The sequence below is a fragment of the Hemiscyllium ocellatum genome, chromosome 4, assembly GCF_020745735.1.
Source record: "Hemiscyllium ocellatum isolate sHemOce1 chromosome 4, sHemOce1.pat.X.cur, whole genome shotgun sequence".
Lineage (NCBI taxonomy): Eukaryota > Metazoa > Chordata > Chondrichthyes > Orectolobiformes > Hemiscylliidae > Hemiscyllium > Hemiscyllium ocellatum.
Genome location: NC_083404.1, coordinates 138,293,066 through 138,320,433, shown reverse-complemented (window position 1 = coordinate 138,320,433; position 27,368 = coordinate 138,293,066). Strand labels below are relative to the sequence as shown.

The 27,368-nt window shown below is 44.0% G+C and overlaps 1 protein-coding gene across 3 annotated transcripts in view; it reads left to right on the top strand.

Annotated features, from left to right (window-relative positions):
- LOC132815118 (transcription initiation factor TFIID subunit 4-like) overlaps window positions 1–5,723 on the top strand; it is a 137,437-nt gene extending 131,714 nt beyond the window's left edge. For all 3 annotated transcript variants that reach the window (XM_060823898.1, XM_060823896.1, XM_060823899.1), the window contains exon 15: window positions 2,527–5,723. In XM_060823898.1, the coding sequence (XP_060679881.1) occupies window positions 2,527–2,694 (168 nt within the window). In that variant the 3' untranslated portion in view covers window positions 2,695–5,723. The remainder of the gene's footprint in view (window positions 1–2,526) is intronic.
- The last annotated feature ends 21,645 nt before the right edge of the window (window positions 5,724–27,368 follow it).

Genomic DNA, 27,368 nt, shown 5'->3' with positions numbered 1-27,368 from the left:
GGTTGAAGTGAAAGCACTGTGTTGTCAGTATTATGCTGTTTGGCCGATGATTGTGAGTTGTTAAAGGACAGCGCTGCTGGGTTACAGGAGGATCCCCAGTGATTGCGTTTCATTTATAACATTGCCTTGGGCCATTTGCTCCATCCTGCTTTGTTGACCTTCTTTTCAACCCTTCACTGACAATTGTGCAGAGCAGAGTTTTCTTTTGACAATGTTCCACTTAGCCATGTGACTCCCCAGCTCAAACACTGACCTCCTTCTCATCTGTGTGCTTTTAGCTGAGGCAAACCACCACCCCCACCCCCCCCACCCCAAACATTGTAAACACCAGCCAGCCTTGGTCTTGAAAGGATGGGATATACAAAGATCTCCAGTGAGTCTCATGAGCCCTCCCCTCACACTGCCACAATAAGAAAACCTGCCCGAGAGGTCCTGGGAGTTGTTCTTGTGGTTGCAAATGGACCATTCCATCTGTTTTCTTTTGGTTAGCAACTGTGTATGTTCTGTTGTCACCGAAAACCACCTGCCTTGTTACCAGAGAAGCTCCATTCAGTCCAAAGCTGGCCATAAGTACGCACACCAGTTGGTAGACACAGTCTTTTGAATAAACATTATTATGAATTGTTAACTTGTGCATAGATACCAGTCCAGCATGTGCATGTTCTTAATGTAAATCCCACTCTGAAATTTGTCATCGATCGCTATCCCACTCGTTCGTTTTCACATTGGATGTTTGATTTTATTTTTAGGGTGTAGCTTCTCTTATATTACTGACAATGTCTATTGTCAGTTATTGCAGCTTCATTCAATATGTCTGGGTTCGTTAGTAAGCCAGTAATTGTGCATGCTAAGAAACTTGATTTGATCTTGTTTAAAATATGGTACAACTATGGTAATTAATTGGCCATCCTGTTACCTGGGGGAAAAAGGTATTTCTGTTTGATGTTGTGTGGACTAGTGAGACTAGAGTCATAGTGCACTCGGCTAGCCTTGATTCATTGCACAGACTCTACTATTAAAGTTGTTAAATGTTAATTGAAATAACACTTGACTGGATTGGACATCATCCATAAAAGTGTTCCCTCATTCAGTAAATTCTCTTTTTCGGGGCTCTCTTTTTAAGAACTTGACACTAAACTCAAAGACTATTAAGGCTGTCATTCTCCCATGCTCCCCTACAGTACCAACTCTTTGAGTCTATATCAAACTCCTAGAATAACATCAACACTATTTTAGAAAGAATTTGTGTATCAAATGGGAGGGCAAAAGACAAAGCATGAAATCAGCTAAGATGCACGTACACCAGGTACGGAGAGTATAATAATCCCACGTCAGCCGAGATGGGGCGGACACATCATCAGATTGGTCAGACTTGAATCGGGTGATGAGGTGCTGTACTCAAAAGATATAGCAAGGAGACATTCAATGGAAAGATGTTAAAGACAGAGCAGATCTTCATAAAGGCTCTGAGACCATCAAAACAACATGTGGAAAACTATCGCCTAATCACCACTAAAATGGTGTCAGCAAGAGCTGCGGCTGAGAGAGATAGTAAGAGGGTAGCCACTGGAGCCAGCACTCTGCCGCCTCCTTTACTGGCCTACAGCTAATAGCTTCCCGGCTCCCCACAGTGAGGACACCATACCAATCAAAGACCCTCGGCAAATGTACAGCCAACACTGACAGCTCCCTAAACCCAGTCTTCTGCCAGGAGAAATCCTCAACGCAAGCAATTGTCAACAGCGATCAGACTCATTGATAGGTGTGGGGATTGTCAAATCCCTTCTCAAAATCAATGTAAGTAACATCCAAAGACATTCCTTGGATGATTACTTCAGTCAATCTCAGTCTAACAAATGTGATCAGGGGTGGTACGGTGGCTCAGAGGTTAGCACTGCAGCCCCAGCTCCAGGGACCCGGGTTCGATTCCAGTCTTGGGCGACTATCTGTATGGAGTTTTCACGTTCTCCCCATGTCCCCGGTTTCCTCAAGGTGCTCTGGTTTCCTCCCACAGTCCAAAGATGTGCAGGTTAGTTGAGTTGGCCATGCTACATTGCCCATAGTGTTAGGTGCATTAGTCAGAGGGAAGTGGGTCTGAATGGATTTCTCTTGGGAGGGTCAGTGTGGACTTGTTAGGCCGAAGGGCCCGTTTCCACACTGTAGGGAATCTAATCTAATCTATCTAATCTCATCTATCTACTGTACCCTCTGAAAGGTCCATGCTGGCATTGGTGTCAACTGAAATTAGACTAACAGTCGTTTATTATAAACTCTAGCAATTTCTTAGAGTTTTAATGATTGTCAACATCCAGTGGAGCTGGATTGAGAACTGTCCAAAAACTCATTTTATGTAAGATGCTTTGCACAGTAAAGGGGTACTTCACGTCCTTTGGTCTGAGATGCACTCTGGATCTGGTCTAGAATGTTAATGTTCAACTTCAGCTGCAGCCTAAGATTGCATTTAATGTATCTGTTCAGCCTCCTACTCCTCAGCACAGTTAACCATATGCTTTCTCCTTCTTGCAGGGCTTGGGCGGCAGTGGGAATGCGCCTGGTGGTCTTCGAGCGACACCAGCCCGACCCTACCTACGGCAGAGGGTAACACGAGTCAATCTCAGGGATCTCATCCTGTGCTTGGAGCAGGACCAAGCAAGGAAACACTCACTGCTTCTGTACCGAGCCTATCTCAAGTGAAGAAAATGTGCATGTTGGATTTATGTTGGTTGCACACAGTTCTGCTGAACGATTCCTACATGTTGCTTCTAGAAACTGTGACTCTGAATCTTGGGTAGCCCTTGTTTACTCTCATGACATTTCATTTTTAAAAAACACTGACGGGTATAACTTTAATTTGGTTTCATGGATGAAACTGAATTCTTGAACAGGCAAGATGTGGATTATGTAGAATTTTCTGGCGTCACTTGTGAAATTTAGTTCCCTCCTGTTGAAAGATTGAGAGAACTGGGATGGAGCAGATATATATTATTTATAGTATGATTGATTGCAATTGTTCCCTACTGAATTGAACTTTCCTACTGATAACTGTGGTACACCGTGTTGCTAAAGAGCTTGCAATGTTGCCTTCCCCTCAGCTGTGCTTTATCTGTGTTTTTGTTTTGGGACATGTTGCTCTGTCAGGGTAAATCGTCTCCTGCTTTCCTCTGGGATCTTGGAGCTGCCTATTCTGTAGAACGGGTGAATCTCCTGTTCCACCTCAGTACTTAGATGGTGCACCTTTTCATCACCGAGTTTTAATCATGCCTACGTCACAGGCATGGTCTTGCTTATCAGACTTGAACCAGTTATTTTTCGTTGTCTTTTTAAACTACTTCAAAGCAATAATTTTGTGACCAATTTAACCATTCCTGAGTGGTCTAGTGCCCTTAATTTCTAAGCACTGACTGCAATACAAGATAATATCCCCCATTTTCCAGCTGGTTCACCTTACTTAACATGCCTTCGTCAGGATTTCATTCACTACTCTGCCTGCTTACCAGCCAAGTCTGGACTTCCAGAGGAGCATGGAGTTACACGCAGGCATGGGCAGATTAATAGATGAGAAAGCGATGCAGCTCATCTCACTGCACTAACTGCTTAACTGTTAGCTTTAACAAACCTTAAATAACTCATAAAGTCATTGCTGAAATTCAACCTCAGTAATTCAGCTTGCACGTAGCAGTTGAACTGAGGCCCATTGTTGATAGTCATTCCCAATGTTTTAGTATTGCATTCTGAATTTCTGATATTGCCCTTTTTTTTGTAAATCCCATGGTGATTATATAGTCACAGAAATGCCTAAACTGGAAGAAGGTACTTTCGAAATGTAATTGTTTAAGATTTTTCTCAGCAGCTTTGTGGATTCTAGCTCTCGTTGAGGTTTTTAGTGCAAAAGGTGTAGCTTTTAGCACCTAGAGCAGAATGTGGAAGTGTTGAAGATGCTACCTCTTAAATAACGTGGGCTAAAGGGATCGCTGTCTGAAGCAGTTGTCCCCCTGAAGCCCCGTACAGCACGTAGACTGATCAGTGTGACCAAAACCAATGTTTGCCAGCCATTTATTTACTGACTGTGAAACCAGACTATTGCACTTGCCCACAGAGCCAGAGTTGGGCACACTTGAAAAGTCGTTGAACTGTAGCAAGCCATTCTGTTACTTATCAGGGGTAACAGTTCTGTCTGTCTCAGAAGAAATGCAGGGAGTTGGGGTTTCATTGGCATTTGCTGTCTATCATCCACCAGTGTCTGACATTCTGTTTATCCTTTATGCTAGGAATATAACAAATGGAGACAAATTGGAGGTGACTTTGCTTGACATTCAACAATCATTCTGTGAATAACTATACTCCCAAATCTATTATTTCAGGTCTTCCACTCTGGGCATGGTTTTTTTTCCCCTCCACTACAAAAGAGTGTGCTTGATCAATTGTATTATTTACTTTTGCCCTTACTAAATATAACCACCTTCAATATACTCGTATTAATCATATACTGATACATGCACCTGCTCAGCAAGGTATGTATGTAGGCAAGGGACGGGGTATCAGAACTCTTCCCAACATCTAAAGATATCCTTGTAATTCTCTTCTAACCATCACCCCTCCCCATATGTTAGTTGCCACACTTCAGTGAGCAGGATCCAAAGTTTCTTGGCTAGCTCCCTCCGTCAGCTGGGAGGCCACCAAGGAACCCTGCCTTATGGGGTCAGTTCCACTCCTGGGATCTTTATTTGCAGCTGCCCTCTTGGGAAATCAAATGAGGAAACTCAGCAGAGTTGCTTCGGCAGATGCAGTGCTGTTGCTGTGTGCGATCCGAGGATGAGCTTCTAACCTGCTCGATTTGTTTGAGAGTGTCAACGAAGCCTCAGTGAGCAGGGCTGTCAGGCGTAGCGTCGAGATGAGCGTGTGAAGGCCAGAGCAACTTGGAGCTTCTCAGCTTGCGTCTGTACTGTCAGTGCCCCATCTTTCTGTGTGCAGAGACTTGCCTTGTTCCTGCATGATGTAGATTCAGGCATGGTCTTCTGGTCTGTTCCTTGTTGGGTTTCTCTCACTGCTCCTCCCACTCCCATTGTTAAATCTGAGCAAATGAGATGTAGGAAAGATTAATGCAGCCATCATGTTAAAGCACAGTGGCAACATGATGTTCGCAACATTATTCAGCCACTTTAACACATCCAGTGCGATGTTTAGTGTTTTTTTTTCCCATTAAGGATAGATAAAAGTTTTTTTTAATGTGTGTATATTAAGCAGCTCCGTTCCTTGGGGATATTCTGCAATAGAAGTATAATTTTGATGCCATTTTGAGTAATATATAGAATGTGATTTTTATTTTTCATTATGTAAAGGTGGGCAATGACATGAAATGTGAAATAGTTTTCATGTTTCCGATGGTTTGTAGTTGCCTTCAACGTTTTGGAAGTTGGAGGAGATAGAGAAAAGCGAATGATGTTCCTTTATAATGTCACTTGCTGTCTTGGAATTTCTGGAGAACCTCTGAACCAATTAAAACCAGGCGGTGGCTCAGTAAATAGTAAAATGAGATGCAAGCCTGAGTTATATAAAAGAGGATGTTTTGACACATGTGCATTATTACTGGTATCAGGTTCCTTTATTTGTACATATTCCTACAGGCAGTAAAATTATTTTTATTGTGATGTACATAACTATAGTTAAAGAAATGTAGTTTACGTTGATTATTTCAACTTATTTTGTATAAAACTTTATTTTCAGATGCCCCTACAGTAAAGTGGATCTTTGTTAAATATTTGAGAGATTTATTGGTTTTGCATAAAGTTTAAAAATCATAAAAATGAAAGCAAACATAATGTGGTAATACTTGCATTATAAGCAACATGGACTCAAAAAAGAAGACCAAGCTTTATAAGTTGCTTTTTTTGTAATATGAGTTCTGCACAAGGCAGCTTGTGGTTCAGTTCATCGTGCTCTGGGTCAGAAGGTTGAGAGTTCATCCACTGCTTCAGGAAGTTGAGAAAGTATTCTGGGCTAATATTCCCAGCAACTGAGGGAATGCTGTACTGTCGGAGGTGCTGCCTTTCAGATGGAGCATTAAACCAAGCTCCCAAATATTCTACCAATATTCAAATCAAGATGGCAGCAGCAATGTCCAGGCTCATCCAGGCTCCTTGCCCCCTTTTCCCCTTCCCTCCTTTTTCCCTCTTCCCTCCCGGGGAGAGCACATGGTGGTGACAGCATTGGGGTCTGGAGTGTAGCAGTGGCTGGTGAACGTGGAGCAGGACCCTATTGGCTGGTGGAAGGGAAAGCACATGACCTGGCATTGGTTGCTACATTGGCAATGGCAACATCAGAGGCCGAGAGGTGACTTTGTCCAGTGCTTGCTGTGGTACAAGGTTTATGGACACACTTTTTTTTTAGGTTAATCTTTTTACTGTCTTTACTATTCTTAAACTGGTCAAAATGGTGCTGGATCATGGTGACAGTGGCAGCTTGTACTGTATTTTTCACTGTAACATGCACATGACAGTAAAATGATTTCAGTCATTCCATCATCACTGTCCTTCTGTGGAAAGGGTTCACTAGATTCTTTCCAAAGATGAAAGGCTACTCTGACGAGGAGAGATTGAGCAGTGTAGGCCAACATTCAGTAGAGTTTAGGGGAATTCGAGGAAACTCTAATTGAGGTGTGTAAAATGCTAAAGGGTCTTGACAAAAGTAGACAGAGAGAGGATATTTAAGATGTGGGGCAATGTAGAATAAGAGCTCATAGTTTTAGGATAAGAGGAGGCAGATTTACAACAGATGAGGAAAAGTTACTTCAAAGAGTGATGAATCTATGGATGCTGGCTCACAGTAAATTTTAAAAAGAAATTTTTAAGTAGTAATGAGTTAAAGGGGACAGGTCGGAAAGTGGAGTTGAGGTTGAGATGCAATGAGCTGAGATAGTATTAAATGGTGGAGTAGGCACAAGGTACTGAATTGCTCCTAGTTTTTCTGTTCTTGTGTTTCCTTGCTTTGTGCAACGAAGGTTCACTGATTTGATGCTGGGCACAAGAGGGTTTAGAATTCAAGATGGCGGAGGGGCCTGAGTAGGAGTTCCCAACCAATCCATTCCCTCTAACATGACTGACTCCATCCTTTTTATTTTAATTTTCTTAATTTAACTTCTGAATCAAATTCATTTTCTTTCTGCGACTGTGTTGGTGGATGGAAGGTTTGCGGGAATGTTGAGCAGTGGATTCGGTCCGTTCCTTGAGGCTGTGGCTCCAGTGACTGTTCCAGCATTTATAGATTGGGGTCCGTTCTGTTCCTCTGCTCTGACGGCGTCTGCAACAGCGGCAGAATGAGCGATCTCTCGGTCCTCGGGAGTCAGTAGGTTCTCAGAAGTTGAGAATTGGCCTCGAACCTCGAGAGTTGGGACAGTCTCTTTGTTGTGGTGGAGGTTGGAGTATTGGCAGCGGTGGTAGGGACTGCTTCAGTGAGCTTCCTTCTTGGTGTTGTAGCATCAGGGAGTGATCTTAGCAACTGCAGAGTGTGGTGATGTCCCATAGACATTGAACCCGTGTATAGAACAAAAAAAATTGTCCTAACTTTGTATAGTTTATTTTTTTATGTAATTAAAATTGGGCTGGCTTATAGTGACTTGTATACATTTTACTGTTGTTTCAAAAATGCATGTAACACATCACACTTACAATTAAGCGCAAGAGGGTCGCTGTTGAGCAATGGGAAGGCTCTCAATAAGGGGACGGTAAAATACCTTTGTATCTCTGGAAGTTAGTTAATTGCTGAGGAAAGTCATTGAAATATGACAAGAACTTGATTGGCTCTGTCAAAAAGGATGTTGTCTCCTGGCTGTAGAACTAGGAGTTGCCATCTCGCGACAAGGGTCGGTTATTGAGCACTGAGGTGAAGAGAAGTCTCTTCATTCGGGAATTGGAATTTTCCCTTTGAGTATTGACTGCTCAGTTCACGTGTGTTTTAAAGACTGCTGGGTCTTAATGAGGTTGACGAATGTGGTTTGTGTTATGATCCCATGGTCACCAGGCCCGGGTTCAAATCTAGCTTTATAAATCATTATTTTTTTATTTAACATGGTCTTTAACTGAAAGACCATGTTGCAGATTTGCTTTTAACAATAAAATAGAAATTTGGTACACAAAAGGAATGAGTATGAAACACAAAAGGTTTTTACATGCAGCACAATTTGAAAGATTTCAAAAGAGCTGTGCAAGTCCCAAACAAAATCAGAAGTTGCTGGAAAAGCTCAGCAGGTCTGACAGCATCTGTGAAGAGAAATCAAAGTCAATATTTCTTTCTCAGAACTGATCTAGCTCAAAGAGAGGAGGACCGTTGGACAGGCAAAGGAGTCAATGGCAATTGACTGGGAGGGTCAATAGCTGTTTATGGAGACGGTTAGTGGCTTACAATAGGTAACGTGTAATGGCAGACTGTGTTAACAAGGCCTGGTGTATGGGAGTGGGGGCTAGGACATGGGGGAGTTCAGGCCCTAAAATTATTTAAACTCTGTCTTGAGTCTGGAAGGCTACAGCGTCCCCAAGCGGAAAATGAGATGTCCTTCCAGCTTGTGCTGAGGTTCAGAGGCGCACTGCAGCAAACCTGAGACAGATGTTGGCCAGGGTGGGGTGTTAAAGTGGAAGTTCAGGGTCTTTTTGCAGGCAGACTGTAGGTATTCTACGAAGCAATCATCCATTCTAAACGTTTCCCTGATGTAGAGGAAACTACATTGTGAGCAGCGAATGCTGTAGACTAGATTGTATGCAGTTCAGGTAAAGTGCTGCTTCATCTGGAAGGTATGTCCTTGGATACTGAGGAGGTAAATAGGCAGGTGTTATACTGCCGGTTACAGGGGAAGGTGTTGGGGGGTGGTGTTGATATTGGGAGTCAAGAAAGAATGGACCAGGGTGTCCCAGAGGGGAGGATCCCTGCAGAAAGTGGACAAGGGAGGGGAGGGGAATACCTGATGGTGGCATCTCCCTATAGGTGGTGGAAATGATGGCTAATGATCTTCTGGATATGGATGCTGGTGGGATGGTAGGTAAGGACAAGGGGGAGCCTATCGCTGTTGTCGGAGGGAAAAGAAGGGCTGAGGGCGGAAGTGCAGGAGATGGGTTAGACCTGGTTGATGACCCTGTCAACAATGGTGCAGGGGAATCAGCAATTGAGGAAGTAGGTGGACATTTCAAAGGCTTCCACAAATACTATCTATTTTTACATTATCACTTTATAGTACTCCAATGCCATAGTGTCCCCTACACTATCACAACTATAGGTTTGACCTTTAACACCAGGAATTGAAAGAGAAGTCTCGTATTTGATTATTCACACAACTGAGCTTAAACTTTCTTGCCTTCAGTGATCTTAACCAAACACTTCTGATCTGGAATTTTCAAACACCCTTACACTGAGCAACTCTGGTTTCTAATTTATAAACTAACTCTTTTCTCCAGTGGAACTGATTTTGCATCTGACCCTAGCCAGGTCTTCACTGAACTGACCTAAAAGTTTTCCATCTGTGGGAATTTTTTTCTAAGCAAACAATCAAATTCTTGTAAACCAAAAGCAAGTTAATGCCTTTCAATGATTGTGGGGGAAACAAATGTGCATTATTCATCTTGGTGAGCCCCAGTCATCTCTCTAATACATACTACTTTAAAGCTATGACTTCAGATATACTGGCATGTTAATTATTGGACTTTCTTATAGATGTAGACCAAAACCTACATGCTGAAAATGTGTTGCTGGAAAAGTGCAGCAGGTCAGGCAGCATTCAAGGAGCAGGAGAATCGACGTTTTGGGCATAAGCCCTTCATCAGGAATTTTACATGCCACTAGTTCAAAATTCAAACTCTGAAACAAATGACGTGATTTTAAATTTATACATCTGAACAAGAACAAGTGTGATGTGATATAGATCAGCTGTCAGCTGGTCTTACTGAATGACAGCAGGCTGAAGGGCCTGAATGGCTACAGTTGATTCCTTCTGCTCTTGTTCATACATTTTCTCCAGTGCAAGTTGTAGAAAAGCACTGACGTGTTTCTTGTGATGGATGGATCTAGTTCCCCGATCAACTTCAGAGCACACGATCTGCTTTTGTTTTTAGTTTAGTTGGTGGGATCTTGCTGTATATGAGTTAGCTTCCTCATTTTGGTACATTACACTGGCAACTGCAGAACCAAACAGTTCATTGGCTGTGAGGTGCTTTGAGTCGTGGAAAAATTGCAGCAAGCAATTTAGGATTGGGCACAAACGTTGGTGTGGTCAGCAACACCCACACCCTTTCAAAAGAACAAACAAAATAAAAATTTTTGTACTCTGTGTAATGCCATAAGGTCTGTGTGGCTCTGATTGTATTGATCGCAGTTTATGTTACAGTGGTATAATTCCCTTTCCAAAAGATTGAAAATTTTACGAGTGATTGTAGCTGTGTAATGGTTGTTTTCGGTTAGAACTTTTATCAAAACAACCCATGGCTCTGAAATCGAGGGGATTATTTATGTACACAAAAGGATGCCCTATTTGGCTTGTGTCAATCCTTTCTGCATGCAGTACAGATTCTGTACATGTTTGTCATTTATTGAACCTTGAATGCTACAGTAAGTTGACATTAATTTTACCCTTAAACATTTGCTTCTGCCATGCTGCATTTATTTAACAAAACATCTGACCTTTCAATCTAGCCCCACTGCTAGCTCAACTGAAGAAGCCTAGTTTCTCGTTGCATGCATACACGTTAAAGTTAATCACAGCAGAATTTGAGACCATTCTGTCTATCATGCTTGTGTAGACATTTGGAAAGAACTCTTCTGTTGGTCCCACTCCTTTTCTCTCTCTCTTTTACCCCCAGACTTGTTTTGTAGAATGTTACAGAACCATCGAGGAGATTTGATTCTTGCTGGAAGGCCACGTGTTGATGAAGCTTTCCATGTTGCACTCATCAGGGCAAGAATACCAAATTTTAAACCATGGCATGCATTTATGCCACAGGAGAAAAGAACACTATAAAATAAAAACCAAAGTGGTGGAAAAACTTAGCCAGATCTGAATGTATCTAGGCCAAGTGAAGCAGAGTTAACATTCTGAGGCCTGTTTGACTCTTCAGAGCTGTCCTCTGTTTGGAAAAAAAAGGGTCAAGCAGTGTGTCTCAACTTGAGTTTCTAGAAACTTCTGTTTTACTTTTAACCTGGAGTATTGTCTGTGCCTCCCAATTATAAGAAAAATAGAGAAGCAAGTGAACAAGAAAATCAAAAACGTGGAAAAATGAAAAATGCTAACACTGGGGCATTTTAATTGATCAAACATTAATTGGAATAAAGTTGGAAGTAAAAGATTGAGGAGGCAGAGAAATGTCATAGAATCCCTACAATGTAGAAAGAGGCCTTTCGGCCCATCAAGTCTGCACTCACCCTTGAAGAGCATCCCACCCAACTTCCATTATTCTGCATGGGATTTTTTACCATGGCTAACCTACCGAACCAGCATACCCCTGGGAACTGTGGGGCTTTTTTTTTCCCCTTCTGGCATTGCCAATTCATCTAACCTGAACTAGGAAGGAGGCATTGTTGGATCTGGTGCTGGCGATTAAAATGGCCTAACTGATTGCCGGAACATTAGATAGGAGATTGATCATTGTAATGTGGCTGAGGTAACTCAGAGGAGCAGGCAACAATCGGAAATGCACTGCCTGGATTGTTACTTGTTTGTACAGGTCTTGAGCATTTCAAGTTGCTAAACTTATTCTTTTATCTCATCAAGAATGCCAAGAAGCATGGCATTCTAACCAGAGCGCTCTCAACAAACACATCGAGTTAGACCCATGTACGACCCACTGAGAGAAAGGAACAGGAACTGACTTCACTACTGGAAATGACATCGCCAACCCAAACAGAGAAAGCAAGAATTTTCAGCATTGCTTCGCCTGAGGCCCACTGAAGATGTTACCTAGTAAGGTAATGAAACATCTGGAAATGAACCTTGCAGCTCCGTGAGCAAACCTATACCCAAGCAGCATGCCAAATTTCAAGCAATGTAGACAAACAGGAGGCTGGAAGAACACAGCAAGCCAGGCAGCCATCAGGAGGTGGGCAAGGTGACATTTTGTGTATGGCCCTTCTTTCAAGCAATCACAAGAATCCTGCTGAAGGGTACTGATTGTTGGCAAGTTAGCAACATATCTGATTTCAGCAATATTGAATGTCTCAATTGAAATGAATTCCAAAGGGAGAAGAAGTCATATCTCTTCAAGCTAAAATGCAATCAAAAACTGGAGCGAGAAACCAGTGGAGCACTCGTGATCCTAGAGGAAATCCTTCAAATACAGGCTCAACTCATGGCAACAAAGTTAAGCAACAAACCTCATGACCTTGGATGACGAGTGAGAGTCTGACGCAGGTCTAGTGAATTCCTCAAGCAATATCATGTCAAATACAAGAAATGGAAAGCACAAATTAGGAAAATAACGTTTGGAAAAGTTATACAAGAATATGGCAGTAAATGGAGAGGCAAAAAAAATCAACTTGTACATAATAGGCAGATAATCAGGATTGGAGAGGCTCTTAATGCAGATAAAAGGCATAATATCCAGGGAGAGGCTGTACAAGCTGGAGCTATTTTCCCTGAAGTGTCAAAGACTGCGAGGTTACCTTATAGGAATTCATAAAATCATGGGGGACGTGATTAGAGGAGTAGGGGAGTCCAAAACTAGAGGGTATAGGTTTAGGGTGAGAGGAGAAAGATTTAAAAGGGATCTAAGGTGCAACATTTTCACACACACAGGGTGGTGCGTGTATGGAGTGAGCTTCCAGAGGAAGTAGTAGAGGACGGTACAATTACAGCATTTAAAAGACAGCTGGATAGGTATGAGTAGGGAGGGATATCTCAAGAGGGTTGGAATATAAAAGCACCGTTGTGCTATTGAGACTTTATAAAGCTCTGGTTAGGCCCCATTTGGAGTACTGTGTCCAGCTTTGGTCCCCACACCTCAGGAAGGACATACTGGCACTGGAACGTGTCCAGCAGAGATTCACACGGATGATCCCTGGAATGGTTGGTCTAACATACGAGGAACGGCTGAGGATCCTGGGATTGTATTCATTGGAGTTTAGAAGATTAAGGGGAGACTAAATAGAAACTTACAAGATAATATATGGCTTGGAAAGGGTGGACGCTAGGAAATTTTTTTTGTTAGGCGAGGAGACTAGGACCCGTGGACACAGCCTTAAAATTAGAGGGGGTCAATTCAGAACAGAAATGCGGAGACATTTCTTCAGCCAGAGAGTGGTGGGCCTGTGGAATTCATTTCCGCAGAGTGCAGTGGAGGCCGGGACGCTAAATGTCTTCAAGGCAGAGATTGATAGATTCTTGATGTCTCGAGGAATTAAGGGCTACGGGAAGAATGCAGGTAAGTGGAGTTGAAATGCCCATCAGCCATGATTGAATGGCAGAGTGGACTCGATGGGCTGAATGGCCTTACCTCCACTCCTATGTCTTATGGTCTTATGATATGGGCCCAATAATGACAAATGGGACTAGATTACTTCAGGATATCTGGTCAATGTGGATGATTCAGACCAAAGGGTCTGTTTCCATTGCTGTTCAGCTCTATGACTCTATACAGGGTAAAATGGTAATATTATTGAGTCACAGAAGAGAATGCTACAAAGTATTAGTAGAATGTGAGATGGTAGACTTAATGGATGGGATAGAATTTGAAAGACAGTGGTACTGGTAAGGTTAGCTATACTGGAATGGATAAGTCACCTGACCAAATGGTTTGCATCCTCCTACATTCGTGTAGGTGAAAGTGAAGGTAGGGGACGATTTAGTTGTCATCTACCTTCATTAGATAGGGGGCAGGTGTGTCAGAAAATCATCAGAACATCTTGAAACTGATTTAAGAAAGGGTATAAGGACAGCCTTAGTAACTACAGACTAGTTAGTCTAACATTGGTGGTGCATTAGGTTTGAGAAGTAATGAGGAAAGGTTTGGGGTGGGATTTGAGTTAATTCAGGTGCACAAACATGAATTTTGCCAGTTTCTGCCTCCTGCCCAAAATCCACAAACCTGCCTGCCCCAGCCGACCCATTGTCTCAGCCTGCTCCTGCCCCACTGAACTTATCTCTGCATACCTCGACACGGTCCTGTCCCCCTTAGTCCAAGAACTCCCCACCTATGTTTGAGACATCACCCACGCCCTCCTCCACCTCCATTCCTGAAGAAGGGCTCATGCCCGAAACGTCGATTCTCCTGCTCCTCGGATGCTGTCTGCCCTGCTGCGCTTTTCCAGCAACACATATTTTTAGCTCTGATCTCCAGCATCTGCTCCTTGGACAGAGATTGTCTCCTGATGGATGGGCAAAGTCAGAAGTCACACAGCACCAGGTTATAATCCAACAGGTTTATTTGAAATCAAGTTTTCAGAGCGCTGCCCCTTTGTCAGGGGAAGTGTTCAACCCAGTCCAACACTGGCACCTCTACATCAGGAAGCAAAGTAGCCATTAAGGGGCCTCTTACCTGGTTTGCAAGATGTAGTAAGTGGTGTGTGCCGCAGGGATCCGTGCTGGGGCCTCAATTTATATAGCTGCAAATGTGTTGCTGGTCAAAGCACAGCAGGCCAGGCAGCATCTCAGGAATAGAGAATTCGACGTTTCGAGCATAAGCCCTTCATCAATTTATATAAATGACTTGCGTTAAGGGATCATAGAACATAGAACATAGAAGGATACAGCGCAGTACAGGCCCTTCGGCCCTCGATGTTGCGCCGACCGAGTCCTACCTAACCTATACTAGCCCAATAACTTCCACTAACTTCTTTCAAATTAGCATCATAGATGTAGATGCTAAATTTGGAGATAACACAAAGGCAGGTAGAAATGATGTTGTGAAGAGGACATCAGGCTACAGCGGGCAATAGGTTCATTGGGCAAAGGTTGGGCAAACGTCTACATTTTCTTTGTCAAAACTCCTCAGGGCCTCTTCTTTCAATGAAGTCACCTCTTACTCTTAAATCCAGTGGATACAAGCCTTGCCTGTCCAACCTTTTCTCATAAGGCAACCCACTGTTTGCAGGTATAAATCTTATCTCCACTACTTCCAATGGATTTACATCATTCCTAAATAAATTGACGAGTATTGTCATTGTACTCAAGAAGTGGGTTTGCCAGTGTCCTGTATAATTGGGGCATAACCTCCCTACTTTTGTTTGTAATCTCCCTTGTGATAAACTGTTACTTTCTTTTAGGCTTCCTAATTATTTGCTGTTAACTGCAAGCTAGCCTTTTGTGATTCATCGTGTCTAGAAGGCATTTGATGAGGTGTCACTTATTACACAAGACAAGAGCTCACTTATTGGGGTCATGGATTGAGGATTGGTTATCGCAGAGAAGACAGAGTCAGGATTAATGTGTCTTTTTCATGTTGGGAAGATTTAATTAGTGGAGTGCCACAAGGATCAGTCTGAGGCATCTCAATTATTTACTGTCTACATTAATGACTTGGAGGGGCAGAGTGTAATGTATTCAAATTTACTGCTGAAACAAAGTTGTAGGAAAGGTATGTTATGCTGAGGACATAAGGAGCCTATAAGGAGGTATAGACTGGGTGGCACGGTGTGTCAGGAGTCAGCACTGCTGCCTCAGTGCTAGGGACCCGGGTTCAATCCCAGTCTCTGGGAACTGCCTGTGTGGAGTTTGCACATTCTTCCCATGTCAATGTGGGTTTCCTCTGGGTGCTCGAGTTTCTTCCCATAGTCCAAAGGCATGCAGGTTGGGTAGATTGGCCATGGTAAATTACCCATAGTGTTCACGGATGCGTATGTTAGCCATGGGAAATGCAGAGTTATAGAGTAAGGGGAGTGGCTCTGTATGAGATGTTCAGAGGATTAGTGTGGACTTGATTGGGCTAAATGGTCTCCTTCCACACTGCAGTAAGTCTAAACATGTTGATTGAATGGATAATAAAAATTGGTGGATGAAGTTTAATATCGGAAAGCATAGGGTCATTGACTGATAGGAAGAATCCAAAGGGAAACTATTATTGAGACGTCAAAAAATGCAGCACAGAGGGATTGGGATGCTCTTGTACATGAAACACAAAAGATGAGCATGCAACTGAAGGAAATAGCTGAGAAGGCAGATGGAATTCGGTGCTAGCTGCTCCTTCATCTGGTGGTTGTGGAGAATAAGATTGTAAGACAGAATTTATAGCAAAAGTTTACAGTGTGATGTAACTAAAATTATATATTGAAAAAAAACCTGGATTGTTTGTTTAGTCTCTCATCTTTTAGAATGACCATGTTGGTTTCAGTTCTTTCATATGTAAATCACAAAACTTTTCCTCAAAAAGTTACATTCTCAAGTGACCTCTTAAGACTTGATGTATCTTTTTAAGAAAAATTAGGTACATTAGGAATACTTAAGTGACTCTTGGATAGAGACATGCAAGTTGGTACAATGGAGAGTTTGTAGGTTAGTCTGATCCTAGAGTAGGATAAAAGGCCAGCATGACATCGAGGGCCAAAGGCCTGTACTGTGCTGTACTGTTCTATGTTCTAGATAGAAGTGATCATGGGTTCAGGATGTTCTGTCTAAGCGTCATTGGTGAATTTCTGCAATGCATCTTACAGAGGGTCGACACTGCTGCAACTGAACGTCAGTGTTGCATAAACAATATTTGTGGATGTGGTGCAAATCAAGTGGGCTGCTTTGTCCTGGATGGTGTCAAGCTTCTTGAGTGTTGTTGGAGCTGCCCCCATCCAAGCAAGTGGGGAGTATTCCATCACACTCCTGACTTGTGTCTTGTAGATGGTGAACAGGCTTTGGGGAGTCAGGAGGTGAGTAACTCACCACAGTATTCCTTGCCTCTGACTTGCTTTTGTAGGAACTGCATATACATGGCTAGTCCAGTTGAGTTTCTGGTCAATGGCAACACCAAGGATGGTGATAGTGGAGGATTCAGGAATAGTAGCACCTTTGAATATCAAGGGGCAATGGATAAGTTCTCTCTTTTTAGAGATGATAATTGCCTGGCATTTGTATGGTGTGAATATTGTCACTTGTCAGCCCAAATCTGGACATTGTCCAAATCTTGCTGCATTTGGACATGGACTGCTGAGGAATCACGAATGATGCTGAGCATTTTGTAATCATTGGCAACTGTCTATGATGGAGGGAAGGTCATTGAAGCAGCTGAAGATGGTTGGGCCAGGACACTACCCTGAAGAACTAGTGGGGTTTTGTGGTGCAGAGGTGGTGTCTCCACATATGACATAGGAGGTAGAGGTTTAAATTGCTGTGTGTAATAACATCTTGAACAGGTTTATTAGCCTGAAGACCACTGCAGAGATGTCCTGGAGCTGAGATGACTGACCTCCAACAACCACAACCATATTCCTTTGTTCCAAGTGTGACTCCAACCAATGAACAGTTCCCCCAGTTCCCATTCTCTCCAGTTACATTAGGCCTCCTCGATGCCATACTCAGTCAAGTGTGGCCTTGATGTTAATGGTAATCACCATTGCGTCATCTCTAGAATTCAGCTCCTCATTGTCGGGTAGATGCCAATGTTGTAAACGTACTAGAACGACTTGGCTAGGGGAGGGCCAGGTTCTAGGGCACAAGTCTTCAATACTATTGCCGGAATTTTGTCAGATCCCATAGCCTTTACAGTATCCAGTGCCTCCAAATGTTTCTTGATGCCATGTGGCAAGAATTCAGTTGACTGAAGACTGACATCTGTGATGCTGAGGAACTCTGGAGGAGGCTGATGTGGATCATCCACTTGGCACTTTGCTCTGAAGGTTGTTGTGAATGCCCCAGCCTTCTCTGATGTGCTGGGATCTTCCATCGTTGAGGATGGGAATATTTGTGGATTCTCCTTCTCCAGTGGGTGGTTAATTGTCCACCACCATTCGCGCTGGGTGTGGCAGGACTGCAGAGATTAGATCTTATTCGTTGGTTGTGAATTTTCTTAGCTCTGCCTGTCACTTGCTGTTTATGTTGTTTGGTGTCCAAGTGATCCTGTTTGGTGACTTCACCGGGTTGACGTTCCCTCGTGCTGCTGGGAGAAAATGAGGACTGCAGATGCTGGAGATCAGAGTCTAGATTAGAGTGGTGCTCGAAAAGCACAGCCGGTCAGGCAGCATCCGAGGAGCAGGAGAATCGATGTTTCGGGCATAAGCCCTCCATCCTGGCATGCCCTACTGTACTGTCTATTGGAGTACTGTGTTTAGTTCCAATTCCTGCATCTCAGCATTGGTTTCTGTTTTTTGAGGCTGAGCAAAAGAGATTGCAGGAATCGGTCTCATCAGCCAATCAAGGGCTCTTATTGAGAACGGTGGACATATCAGGGCTTAATTCATCAGAATTTTAAAAACTAAGGTATAAGCTGAATGAAACTTACAAGATTCTGAAGGTGCTCAGCAGGGTAAATGTTGTGAAACTGTGTTTACATCAGTGCAGAAAACTCAAACTATGGAACATTGGTTACACAATAAGGAGATAAATATTGAAATCTGAGATATGAAGGAATTTCTTCTCCCAGCGTGAAGTGTATGTCTGGAATGCGTACCCCAGAGTTAGAGGTGAGGTCTCTGAAAGTGTTTGAAGAGGAGGTTGATAGAGGTTTTGAAATATCCAGCAGCTAAAGGCTATGAGGAGTGAGCGTGAAAGAGGAATTAAGCCAGGGGTAAATCAACCTGGGTCTTATAGAATGGTGAGTAAAAAAAACCTTGTAGTGGGAGGAAGAGAGCTTCTTCAAGGAAGGCATCCTTGCAAGACTTCCTGATGAAGGGCTCTGGCCCGAAACGTCGAATTTCCTGTTCCTTGGATGCTGCCTAACCTGCTGTGCTTTAACCAGCAACACATTTTCAGCTTATAGAATGGTGAGCCAGACTTGAGCTGAAATGGCCTATTCCTGCAAGTTTTTCTTATGTTTGTTATCGACACCTCCGCATCTCGGAATTCAGGAATCCCTCAACGTGAATCGTAGGGCCACCCACTACAGCAGAGACCCTTCAGTCTATTGAGTGTGCACCAACAGAAACTCCAAATTGACACCAGTCCTACTTTCTCACATTTAGCCCTATGGATGAGAAGTACTGGAGTGTCACATCTAAGTACATTTAAAGGTTGAGGTTTTCTCTCAGTGCATCCAGACTCTCACCACCCTCTGGTGAAACACAATTCCTTCAAAATCTCCAATTCTAGCCTCTCTTGTATCCCTCCAATTTTCAGCTACATTCACCCCTCAATTATTTAAAATTCTCATGAATTAAGTCCTAATCTGTTCAACCATTCTTGACACATTAGAATCATAGAATCGCTCCAGTGTGGAACAGGCCTTTCAGCTAAGCAAGTGCACACCAACCCTCTGCAGAGTAACCCACCCAGGACCGTTCCCCTACCCTATGTTTACCCCTGCCTCATGCACCTAACCCACACATCCCTGAGCACTATGGGCAATTTAGCATGGCCAATCCATCCTAATCTGCACATCTTTGGACTGTGGGAGGAAACCGGAGCACCTGGAGGAAACCCATGCAGACACGGGGAGAATGTGCAAACTCCACACAGACAGTGACCTGAGACTGGAATCAAACCCAGATCCCTGGCATTGTGAGGCAGCAGTGCTAACCACTGAGCCAGTCTGTCCCTTGATCCAAAGAGTCACCCTGGTGAATCAGGGCTCAAAGTGCTGGAGTTCTTCCCTAATCTGCTCTTCCCCCATTAGACTGACTTCTCATTCCAGATGCTTTGTTAAACTGGATTCCGATTTCCCTGTCTGCCGTGGTTGGGATTTGAAACCACATCTCCAGATCATTATCCTGTGGCTCTTGGCCAATACCAATTAAACTACACCACCACTCTGCTGTCCAAAATTATCCTGAACGCATTTTATGAATTGGCCATCAAGGATACATTTGCCCATCAGACTCGATCCCGTAATTATCATTTTGCCCCTTTCTGACAGGCTCTCACTATTACATCCTCCCTGCCACATGGGGGAGCTGCTGAGTGGGTTACTGTCGGGGATCTGTGCACAGCTCTTACATGTGACTTCTTACACTTAATTTCTCATCTCTACCCAACCTTATCTCTTTGAACTTAGGCCATCCCTTTGTGCTGATACAATCATTAACTAACAGAACCACCCCTGCACCTTTCTCAAGCTTCCTGTCCTTCATATATCTTGAAGGGCACAGCACATTTAGGTCCGAACCCCTATCACCCTGTAGCCCTGTCTCTGTAATAGCTACCGGAATGTATCATTTTACATATTGGGTCCAGTAATGTTTTAAATGTGTTGCTGGTCAAAGCACAGCAGGCCAGGCAGCATCTGCTGCCTGGCCTGCTGTGCTTTGACCAGCAACACATTTGCAGCTGTGATCTCCAGCATCTGCAGACCTCATTTTTTACCAGTAATGTTTTACCAGAGAATCCCACAGGATCCCCACTCTCTTTCCAAAGATCAATACATAGGAACCGGGTTCTGCCCGGGAACTGGGCTCTACGAGCTGGTGATTTTTTTTCCTTATCCGAATCTTGATGTAACCAGTAGGTTGTGAAAGTGTCTCCCAATAAAATGACATTACACCAAGCCTGTCAACACTAAGTGATCATTCTAACCATGCTTGCCTTCTTAATTCCCTCGTTCTGAAGGTTACATGTAATTTGTAGCATACAGTCTATTTATCCCAAATGGTTCCTGTTACTGTTAATGTTTTCTCCCACCCTCTTCATGTCACCCCTTCAGCTTGACCATATATTTTTTTCTCTTTCATGTTTTATTGGTTCGGTTTATCTCTGCTCTCCACCTCATATACTCCTTGCGCTGGTCACTCAGTTCCACTGTCTCAAAATTCTCTTGAGCTTAGTTCTTGGTTTCAATTTTGAAAGTCCCATCCTCATCTTCCAATCCATTGAAACCTCACGATGACCTCCATCTTTAGCTGCCTCCACACTGTCATCCTGCGCTCTTCACCCATTCCCCTGATGTTATACACTCTGCATTGAAGGCCAGGGTCTTCAGCTGCCAGGAGCCTAAGCTCTGGAATTCTTTGCAAGGCTTGTGAAGGTTTGTAGCTCAGGTTTAGGGTTTGGGACAAACAGGAAGAAAGTTAGCCATCTGCATACACAAACACCAGCTAGCCACAAAAAAGACACGACCCTCTCTCCCTACACACGGAGGAAAAAAAACCCACCATTTCAACTGGGGCGACACATCTATCCTGGGACAGGCTAAGCAAAGCCATGCCAGAGAATTCCTAGAGGCCTGGCACTCCAACCACAACGCCATAAACAAGCACATAGATCTAGATACCATTTATCAACCCCTCAGCAAACGAACAGGAAATGACATCACCACAAACCCCAGGAACCCCATCCAGGAGAAAGATATAAATAGAAAGCAGGAGACAACAGCTTCGCTTCACTTGGAGGTCGCCACTGATGATGTTACCGAGCCAGGTCATGAAACGTCTGGATATCAAACCTACAGCTCAGTGAGCAAACCTACGCCCTCTGGAATTCTTTCCCTAAACATCTACTCCTTCACGTTTATGTCCCAAGGTATTTGCAGGAATGATTATTGGTTTTGATTTTACATCAGGAGATATTAAAACACGACAAAAAGCATCTTCGTGTCATTCAGCACAGAAACAGACCCTTCAGCCCAACTAGTCCATATTGACCATAATCCCCAAACTAAACTTGTCCCACCTGCCTGCTCCTGGTCCATATCTCTCCAAACATTTCTTATTCATATGCATACCCAAATGTCTTTTAAACATTGTAAGTTTATCCACTTCCACCACTTCCTCTGGAAGTTCATTCCACACTGTGTAAAAAAACTGCCTCTTGTGTCTTTTTAAAATCTTTCCCGTCTCACTTTAAAATTAAGCCGCCTACTCATGAAATCCCCCACTCTCGGCAAAAGACCTTTGCTATTCACCCTTCCTGTGCCCTTCATGATTTTATAAAACTCTGTAAGATCGCCTCTCAACCTCCTACACTCCAGTGAAAAATGCCCCAGCCTATCATTAAAACACAAACCCGCCATTCTCTGCAATCTCTTCGGAACCCTCTCCAGTTTAATAATATCCTTCCTATGACCAGAACTGGACACAGTATTCCAGAAGAGGCCTCACTAATGTCCTCTACACTCTCAACATGACGTCCTGATTCCTAGACTCAAAGAATATCTGTTGTAAGGAGTGTTCTGAAGGAGGCAGGAGGGGGGTGAGACGGTTTTTAGGGAAAGGTTTGGATGTTGGGGGGAGTGCTCTGCAGCTGGAGTTCTATGTAGATGTGCAACAGTTCACAATTCCACGGAATCTAATTTGGGAAATTCTCTCTCCCTGAAGAGGAACAGCTGTAAATAGCAGAATCTCAGCCGCACACAATCTCTGGGCAATAGTTCTGTTACAGTGGATGTTGTATTCTGACAAAATGAACATGAAAGAATCTCAAGTCAATTCAAACATGGGAGAGAACAAAATAACTGCATCATATCCCAACACTACAAACTCAGTGAGTTCATCATACTTTTAAAAAATTTACTGATGGGCTGTAGACGTGGGTCCAGCATTTACTTCCCGTCCCTAGTTGTCCCCTTGAGAAGGTGGGGGTGAACTGCTGCAGTCCATGTACTGTGGGTAGACCCACAATACCCTGAGGGAGGGAGGGAGGGAGCTGTTAAATTGATGAGGGAAAGGTATCAATGGTACTCCAGTCACAGAATCCTGTTTCTTTAATGTTTACTGAGATGGTGGCGTAAGATCGTAATGTCACTGGGCTAGCAACCAGGGATTCAAGAGATATGGGTTCAACTCTAACCCAAGCAGACAGTGAAATTTGAATTAATTTTTTAAAAAATAACCAGTTTCGACTGTCGTAAAAAAAACCCATCTGGTTCACTAATGTCCTTTAGAGAGGGAAATCTGCCGTTCTTACCCAGCCTGGTCCACATGTGACTCCAGACCCACCGCAATGTGGTTGACCCTTAACCCAGTTAGGGCCAGGCATCACTGCTGGCCGATACTGGCACACCCATACCCTGTGAGTGAATAACAAACAATATCTTAATGGCCTAGATTTGGATGTACAGGGCTGCAAAAGACGGAGTGATTGTGAAGTGGGAGGTGGATAGTGATAGATTTCAGATGAACGCAAACAGGCCAGGAACATGGCAACTGGAATGAAACTCTGGCAAATGTCTCCTGTTACTCCTCATAGAATCCCTTCAGTGTAGAAGTAGGCCATTCAGACCAGTGAATCCATACTGACCCCCTGAAGAGCATCCCATCCACACCCACCCCCTTACCCTAGCCCTGCTTTCCAACTCACCTAGGCTGCACATCGCTGGATACTATGGGGCAATGGAGCAGGCCCAGGACCTGCGTGTCCTCAGCAGATAGGAGGGAGGGGGTGGGTTAAAGTGTTCAGCCACGGAGCAGAGGGGTTGCTGTCCATGGCTGAACACTTCAACTCCCTCTCCCACTCAACCAAGGACATGCAGGTCCTGGACCTCCTCCACCACCACTCCCTCACCAGCCAACACCTGGAGGGAGAACGCTTCAAGTTCCACCTCAGGGCCCTCCAACCCCAGGGCATCAATGTGAACTTCACCAGTTTCCTCATTTCCCCTCCCCCCACTTTACCCCAGCTCCAACACCCTCATGACCTGTCCTATCTGTCCATCTTCCTTCCCACCTATCCACTCTACCCTCCTCTCTGACCTATCACCCATCGCCCACCTCCATCCACTCTCAGCTACCTTCCCCACCCCACCCCCAGCCCCACCCCCCTCCCATTTATCTCACCACCCCCGAGGGTTCCAGCCAATTCCTGATGATGGGCTTTTGCGTGTAGAGTCAATTCTCCTGCTTCTCGGATGCTGCCTGACCTGCTGTGCTTTTCCAGCACCACTCTCTTGCCTCCAATGCCAGTTCATTATTCCTTAGATAAGGAGCCTGACACTGTTTGGAGGAATCCAGCTGTGGTCTGACCACTGTCTGTTATGAGGAAAGGCTGAGCCTGTGTCCTCTGCAGTTCAGGAGAGTTAAAGGTGACTGAAATTAAGCATCCAAGATCCTTAGGGGACTTGACTGTGTGGACAACGTGTCCAGCGGAGATTCACACGGATGATCCCTGGAATGGTTGGTTTAACACACGAGGAACGGCTGAGGATCCTGGGATTGTATTCATTGGAGTTTAGAAGATTAAGGGGAGACTTAATAGAAACTTACAAGATAATACATGGCTTGGAAAGGTTGGACGCTAGGAAATTGTTTCCGTTAGGCGAGGAGACTAGGACCCGTGGACACAGCCTTAGAATTAGAGGGGGTCAATTCAGAACAGAAATGCGGAGACATTTCTTCAGCCAGAGAGTGGTGGGCCTGTGGAATTCATTGCCGCAGAGTGCACTGGAGGCCGGGACGCTAAATGTCTTCAAGGCAGAGATTGATAGATTCTTGATGTCTCGAGAAATTAAGGGCTATGGGAAGAATGCTGGTAGGTCGAGTTGAAATGCCCATCAGCCATGATTGAATGGCGGAGTGGACTTGATGTGCCGAATGGCCTTACTTCCACTCCTATGTCTTATGGTCTTATGCTCTTATGATATGGAAGGGAGGTGTCCTCTTGTGGGAGAGACTAGAACTGGAGGTCACTGTTTACAAATAAGGGGCACCCATTTAAAACCGAGATGAGGAAACACTTTTTCACTCAGAGGGTTGAGAGTCTGAGGAATTCCCTTCCTCAAAAGGCAGTGGATAGAGAATCTTTAAGGCATACATCGACTCTTGGTTTCCAAGGGGATAAAAGATTATCGGGGATATGTGAGAATGTCAAATTGAAGTTAAAATCAGGTCAGTCATGAAGTTATTGAATCATGTAGCAGGTATGAAGGGCTGTGCGGTCTCCTCTTGCTCCTTGGTTGTACAATTTGATTAGTTCTCTAGACTGTGGTTGTGCCCTCAATTGGATAGACCACCCAGCATCAGCTGAGGCACCCCCTGCTCAGTCAGTCCCACACAGCCCTTCCCACAAACATCTGGGGACTTGTGGTGAGACTGGGAGAGCTGACCCGCTGAGCAGTCAATCAACAGAGTTACGCCAGCGTACTCGTGGGACTGTATCTTCTACACACTGTCTCAGTCACCACCATTACCATCCCTAGGAATGCCTTGTCCCAGTGTTGGACTGGGAGAGAAAACACGGCAGAGTTCACCAAGAGTCAGTATTAATGACAAGACTGTGTAGGTATGGGTGTGTGAATGTGAGAGAGAGAGAGAGTGATTGTGTGTGTAGAGCACAATTCAAAGTGTTGTGTGAGGAGAATAATGATAATTATCAAGGGGATATGACCAGTTAAAAGATAAAGTCACCATAGTCTTACTAGACCATAGTCAGAAGTCACATGACACCAGGTTATACCATAACCTGATGTCATGTGACTTTTGACCTTGTCCACTCCAGTCCAACACTGGCACCTCCAGATCATAGTTACCAGACCTTAGAGAGAGTTGGTGGTGAGTTTAACCTGAGGGTGACATGGATAGAGGATTGGCTGACAGGCAGAGAATGGGGATAAAGGGGTCTTTTTCAGGATAGCAACCAGTGACTAGGAGAGTTCCACAAGGGCCAGTGTTAGGACCACAACTATTCACATTTTATATTCACGATCTGGATGAAGGAACAAATAAACTGATTCTGTATTGTATAAATTCTGTCATGTTTCGCTTGATTTAAAGGTTTAAATTCTATGATGTTGCTATGTTGCATCTCTGTACTGCTTGTTGTGAATTTTTTGCCCATATTGCATTTAAAATGCTGGCCCCTCCCCCCCACCCTCAGAAAACCTGGCACTCTGCGGCATGGCCTGGCAGAGTTTCCCCACTTCTTTCTGAGTTAAATTGTTTTCTTTCCTGCTTTTCACAGCCGAAATGCAACGGCCATCTCTCTCCCCAATTTTACAAATGGGCTTCTGTGGCTGGGGGCCTTAATAGATCTCCTGCCAAAACTCAGAGACAGTGAGGGCTGCAGATGCTGGAAGTCAGGGTTAATAGACGTGAAGCTGAAAAAGCACAGCAGGTCAGACAGCATCTGAGGGGCAGGAGAGTCGATGTTACACGCTGAAACCCTTGGATGCTGTGCTTGTACAGCTAAAACTATAGTTGAAATTTGTTATTTCCAAATCGTGTCAAAATCTTTAAGTTCGTATAACACTCGTTGCACTCCACCTTCTAGGTCATTCAGGTTGCTGTTTTATCAATGTAAATCTGCAAAGTTGCTGATTCTACAGCCTCAGTTTAAATTAATTGCTGTCAGAACCTCTGACAGTGTGTCACTCCCTATGGTGGCACTGTCTCTGTAACTGGTGAGTGCTCCTTCTCACCTCTCTGCTCTCCAGCCTTGTTCTTTACACTGTTTATCTAACATTTTCTCCCTTAGCTACAGTGATTTTAAAATGTATTTCAGGAACAGTGAATTACCAGGTGAACCTGGCTCAGGACTGTCAGTTTTTTCCTCAGGATTCTGTGCCAAGTGTCGCTAGTTCTTTCACTCTGTTCCTAATCCACCCCATCTCTCCTGTGCCTCTTACCAGCCAGATTTCATCCTGGGCTGAAAATGTGTACAGCAGGTCAGGCAGCATCCAAGGAACAAGAGAATCGACGTTTCGGGCATCAGCCCTTCTTCAGGAATCCTCTACAAAACCTCTACAAAGATTTCATCCTGGGTACTGCTTTTGCGTTGGGACTCATTCCTCAAGATCTGTTTCTCTGCTTGTAGATGCACAACAGCTGTCATACTGTTCTTCAAGAGATAAACTCACATATCTTTGAAATATCCTGGGCCATTTTTTTATTTCATTGTTGTTACCTTGAGCTACTTAAACAATGATGCCTGCTGCTGATTGCCATGTTATATGTCTTGGGGACAACTCCTAGCAGCTTCTGATGGGTGTAAGGTGTAGTCGAGAGATTGGTGCTGGTAAAGCACAGCAGGTCAGGCAGCATCTGAGGAGCAAGAGAATTGGCTCATGCCCGAAACGTCAATTCTCCTGCCCCTCGGATGCTGCCTGACCTGCTGTGCTTTTCCAGCAACACACTCTCGACTCTGATCTCCAGCATCTGCAGTCCTCACTTTCTCCTCCTGGGTATAAGGTGTAGTCAACATGGTCACAAATCTACACAGAGTCTAAGGGTCTGTTTAGTTATAGTGGAAGAGGATGAACGAATAATAAGTCTTAACAAGAGGCAGTTGCCTGAGCAACAGGATGTAGGTTATTGTGTGAGTGGATATAAGTAACATCGGCCAGTGAGGTATAGTCACTCAGATACTTTACGGCACATGAGACCCCATTGCAGTTGACAGTGAG